Here is a 6,000-nt window from a genome sequence, read left to right as displayed (position 1 = left end):
CCACACCGATGTAGCTGTTGGATGCTGCTGGACTTCAGGGCAGAAGACGTCATTAAAATGAATTGAGGATCGGGTGTGCATCAAGGACGTACGTGTGTGTATATATTATAGCAAATGGGTCCCTAGATATTGCAAGAGTAGTAGGGGAAGGTAGAGAAAACGATGGATTGATGATCTAAGAAAATTTTCCGGTATAGAATGGCATAGGACGATCATAGGCAAACACAAGTGGAAGGAAATTGACGAGGCCTTTGTCCTGTAAGGTATTATATATATATATATATATATATATATATATATATATATATATATATATATATATATATATATATATATATTATATATATATACACACACACACACATATATATATATATATACACACACACATATATATATATATATATATATATATATATATATATATATATATATATATATATATATATATATATATATATATCAACAATTTAAAATTGCTAAATGACTAATACAAATTAACCTGTAACAAGATATTTATCATTACAATCGTACCACATTCCATCCTCCAAAGCCTTGGTATGACTATCATAACCTCACTTATAGGCCCAGGAAGAAGAGACAGCGTCATGCACATCCAAAGAAAACACCAAAGAAAAACATCAATACAAAAGTCAAGTCGCTGATATGAAGGGTATAGGGGGCCAACACCTATTGTGTCCTCAGAGTTAGGATGTTGCGAAGGAGAGGGAGGGGACGAGGGGGGTAGGGGGATGGGTGGGCTTGAATTTTAGGGGGGGGAATGAGTTCTTCAACTGTGAGGACTGGAGACTAACAGGGAAGGACACATATGTGAGCACCAGGACAAAACTATTACATGGAAGAAAAGACATAACTATATTATCAGAACTCTGTATAAAGAATGTGAGTAGATCTTTAGAAAATGCGTGAATGTGTGCAAAACTGTGCGAAATCTTCGCAAATCCGTAGTGAGAAATGAGCAAAGTCTAAATCCTAACGCAAGTAAAATACGAAACTATGAGTCGAATATTGCAAAATTATATAAACAATGAGAAGTGACCTTGTAAATCTATTTACGATGTCAATGAAAACGCAGTATCAATCACGAGATATAAACTCCACAGAAGTTCAAATCAAAACCACTATCTAATAGCTTTCAAGTTCTTCGTTAAGAGCATAACTCGCCAACTCGTTAAAATGTCTATTCTAAAACCGTATACATGCGGCATGTGAGCAAACATGTACTGGAGCTAAGAAAATTGTATATACAGTAAAAACACACTTTCTCTTTCCAAGAAAAAACGTAGTCTATTAATTTCTGTGATATGACCTAATATTCCAGAAAACTCAAATCTTTAGACAAAACACTACGTCCCAGCAAATAGACCAAATAAATGTTCAAGGGCTTACGGCTTACATTTTCAAACTCGAATAGCAACAGTAAGCATTAAACAAAACTAGTTTTCATATTTACAGATTACGCAAACCTATAACCCTAGCATTCATTAAACTGCTTTTAGAAGACCACAGCCATTGACTTTCATTCAATAGTTTGTGTGTATGCAACGCAAATAAAAACAACTATTCAACCTCCCTCCCGAACATCATGACACGACTTGGGGCTTTTCAATCAAGTAAAAAAGAGAGGTAATAATAACAACACGTTATTATTCTCCAATACAGCTGATTAAGAATGTGTCCATTCATATGTTGAATGAGGCAGTGTGTCAAGACAAGCAAATGTGTTTAGCATGTTCCTATTTATTCAACGTTGGGTAATCGACAAAGGAAAGGAAATTTTCTTAATGAAATGCACGTGCCTCAAATGGGAATGGAAGTGCACGTGCCTCAAATGGGAATGAAAGTGCACGTGCCTCAAAGGGGAATGAAAGTGCACGTGCCTCAAAGGGGAATGAAAGTGCACGTGCCTCAAAGGGGAATGAAAGTGCACGTGCCACAAATGGGAATGAAAGTGCACGTGCCACAAATGGGAATGGAAGTGCACGTGCCTTAAAGGGGAATGAAAGTGCACGTGCCTTAAAGGGGAATGAAAGTGCACGTGCCTTAAAGGGGAATGAAAGTGCACGTGCCACAAATGGGAATGGAAGTGCACGTGCCTCAAAGGGGAATGGAAGTGCACGTGCCTCAAAGGGGAATGAAAGTGCACGTGCCTTAAAGGGGAATGAAAGTGCACGTGCCACAAATGGGAATGGAAGTGCACGTGCCTTAAAGGGGAATGAAAGTGCACGTGCCTTAAAGGGGAATGAAAGTGCACGTGCCTTAAAGGGGAATGAAAGTGCACGTGCCACAAATGGGAATGGAAGTGCACGTGCCTTAAAGGGGAATGAAAGTGCACGTGCCTTAAAGGGGAATGAAAGTGCACGTGCCACAAATGGGAATGGAAGTGCACGTGCCTTAAAGGGGAATGAAAGTGCACGTGCCTTAAAGGGGAATGAAAGTGCACGTGCCACAAATGGGAATGGAAGTGCACGTTGCCTCAAAGGGGAATGAAAGTGCACGTGCCTCAAAGGGGAATGAAGGTGCACGTGCCTCAAAGGGGAATGAAAGTGCACGTGCCTCAAAGGGGAATGAAAGTGCACGTGCCTTAAAGGGGAATGAAAGTGCACGTGCCACAAATGGGAATGGAAGTGGACGTGCCTTAAAGGGGAATGAAAGTGCACGTGCCTTAAAGGGGAATGAAAGTGCACGTGCCTTAAAGGGGAATGAAAGTGCACGTGCCACAAATGGGAATGGAAGTGCACGTGCCTTAAAGGGGAATGAAAGTGCACGTGCCTTAAAGGGGAATGAAAGTGCACGTGCCACAAATGGGAATGAAGGTGCACGTGCCTCAAAGGGGAATGAAAGTGCACGTGCCTTAAAGGGGAATGAAAGTGCACGTGCCACAAATGGGAATGGAAGTGCACGTGCCACAAATGGGAATGAAGGTGCACGTGCCTCAAAGGGGAATGAAAGTGCACGTGCCTTAAAGGGGAATGAAAGTGCACGTGCCACAAATGGGAATGGAAGTGCACGTGCCTTAAAGGGGAATGAAAGTGCACGTGCCTTAAAGGGGAATGAAAGTGCACGTGCCACAAATGGGAATGGAAGTGCACGTGCCACAAATGGGAATGGAAGTGCACGTGCCTAAAGGGGAATGAAAGTGCACGTGCCACAAATGGGAATGGAAGTGCACGTGCCTTAAAGGGGAATGAAAGTGCACGTGCCTTAAAGGGGAATGAAAGTGCACGTGCCACAAAGGGGAATGAAAGTGCACGTGCCACAAATGGGAATGGAAGTGCACGTGCCTTAAAGGGGAATGAAAGAGCACGTGCCTTAAAGGGGAATGAAAGTGCACGTGCCACAAATGGGAATGGAAGTGCACGTGCCTTAAAGGGGAATGAAGGTGCACGTGCCTCAAAGGGGAATGAAAGTGCACGTGCCACAAATGGGAATGGAAGTGCACGTGCCACAAATGGGAATGGAAGTGCACGTGCCTCAAAGGGGAATGAAAGTGCACGTGCCTTAAAGGGGAATGAAAGTGCACGTGCCACAAATGGGAATGGAAGTGCACGTGCCTTAAAGGGGAATGAAAGTGCACGTGCCTTAAAGGGGAATGAAAGTGCACGTGCCACAAATGGGAATGGAAGTGCACGTGCCACAAATGGGAATGAAGGTGCACGTGCCTCAAAGGGGAATGAAAGTGCACGTGCCTTAAAGGGGAATGAAAGTGCACGTGCCACAAATGGGAATGGAAGTGCACGTGCCACAAAGGGGAATGAAGGTGCACGTGCCTCAAAGGGGAATGAAAGTGCACGTGCCACAAATGGGAATGAAAGTGCACGTGCCACAAATGGGAATGGAAGTGCACGTGCCTCAAAGGGGAATGAAAGTGCACGTGCCTTAAAGGGGAATGAAAGTGCACGTGCCACAAATGGGAATGGAAGTGCACGTGCCTTAAAGGGGAATGAAAGTGCACGTGCCTTAAAGGGGAATGAAAGTGCACGTGCCTTAAAGGGGAATGAAAGTGCACGTGCCTTAAAGGGGAATGAAAGTGCACGTGCCTTAAAGGGGAATGAAAGTGCACGTGCCACAAAAGGGAATGGAAGTGCACGTGCCACAAAAGGGAATGGAAGTGCACGTGCCACAAATGGGAATGGAAGTGCACGTGCCACAAATGGGAATGGAAGTGCACGTGCCACAAATGGGAATGGAAGTGCACGTGCCACAAATGGGAATGGAAGTGCACGTGCCACAAATGGGAATGGAAGTGCACGTGCCACAAACGAGAATGGAAGTGCAGGTGCCACAAATGTTCATAATGAAAATAAAGGAATTACATTGAATTATCTATTAATATCATTATTGCAGACATATGCGTAAGATCTTCTAGTTACTGCTTATTTAAAAAATGCTACATAAAGGTAACCCATTTAATTAACTAATCCTTAACGATAATAAACATACCACCTAGTTTAAAAGGTTTTAAAGGCCACTCATGAATGGTAGGGGGAAGGGACAGTGACACTGCCCCCCCCTATCCCAATGCCATAGTGAATGATCATATATACATATAATCAGCGGCCCAAAACCCCTCTACACCTAAGCTAGGACCTGAAAATATATATTACTTAGTAACAAAGGCCGAAATTTACACAAATGCAGTGAGTAGATGTCCAAATTGAAGTATACGGTAAGTGAGTAGATGTTCAAATTGAAGTATACGGTAAGTGAGATGTTCAAATTGAAGTACAGTATACGGCAAGTGAATAGATGTTCAAATTGAAGTATACGGTAACGATGGAAGTAATAAACCGTAATAATAGTTGTTGTAGTGCACTGGAGTCGTTGCAAGGTAGGTGGTAGGTACCAGCTACCAGGTCGTCGTTGGCGTGCCGGGTCCTCGCTCATCAAAGCTGGCTGTGATATGATTGCCAGGTAAAAAAACACATACAACAACCACTTTGTGAGACAGGACTCGCACTCACTCACTGACTCTCCCTCTCTCTCTCTCTCTCTCTCTCTCTCTCTCTCTCTCTTCCTCTCTTTCCATCGCTCTCCCGTCAGTATGAAGCTCTCTTTGCACTCTTGTTCGTGTCGACGACTTTGGGACAAGAGAAGCTATCTCTATTTTTTTTCCTGAAACTTTTTTACATTTCTTTCGGCCTTTGTAAATATGTAGTTATATAACGAGGTAATACATTAAGACAAATAGACTAATTAAATATACATATGTTCACTATATAACTCATTTCACCGAATAATGAAAAGGATGAGAAAAAAACCTTAAACATACGAAATAAACATCAATACCTAAATTTTTGGATCCCAAATATACCATTAGTTTGAGGTAGGGCACACCAATACATGTACAAATTTAAATATACACAATATAATTATACGCTATTTCTCATATTTACTTAATACAGCCAGTATAATTAAAACAGAGGAATGTAATCTATGAACATGTGTTAAAGTATTGACGAGTCAATACGTTTGTAATTTAAAAACATATTTAGATGGATATTAAAAGGTGCAATTGCGAATGTGTTAATTACAAAATTTAAACATGTAAATATATCATGATGTATATACAATATGATTGTGAAAATTGGTAATGTATATTTCTTAAAGAAGAACTAATATTAAAACTAGACGAAACATCCCTGACCCATTGACCCCTTAAGCAACAGCACCTCCTCTTCCCTCCCCCCCCCCCTCCTCCAAACTTATCCCCCACCCCAACAAGGGGAGCAAGTCTTCCTCAAACACCCCCTCCTTACCCCTCTTCTCTTCCGTCTTTCCCATTTCCACTTGTTGACTTGCTTGACATCATTTTAAAAGTCACCCCCCTTACCTCTCTCTGAAGCGTAGACCAAGTAATCATCGAAACTCGTCAAGTAGGCTGTGATATGGTATATCACTGCACACCACAGCTAACTTAACGGATCCGACGAGCACTCTCATCATCGACCTGGTGGCTGTCTTGATGATTAAAAAAAC

The 6,000-nt window shown here is 42.0% G+C and overlaps 1 protein-coding gene across 1 annotated transcript in view; it reads right to left on the bottom strand.

Annotated features, from left to right (window-relative positions):
• LOC137623081 (serine/threonine-protein phosphatase 4 regulatory subunit 1-like) overlaps positions 1-6,000 on the bottom strand; it is a 380,975-nt gene that overhangs the window by 28,518 nt on the left and 346,457 nt on the right. The window contains exon 7 of the mRNA XM_068353734.1: positions 4,982-4,988. Coding sequence (XP_068209835.1) covers positions 4,982-4,988 — 7 coding nt within the window. The remainder of the gene's footprint in view (positions 1-4,981; positions 4,989-6,000) is intronic.

This window comes from Palaemon carinicauda, chromosome 30, assembly GCF_036898095.1.
Source record: "Palaemon carinicauda isolate YSFRI2023 chromosome 30, ASM3689809v2, whole genome shotgun sequence".
NCBI lineage: Eukaryota > Metazoa > Arthropoda > Malacostraca > Decapoda > Palaemonidae > Palaemon > Palaemon carinicauda.
This window is presented reverse-complemented; position numbering and strand designations above follow the sequence as displayed.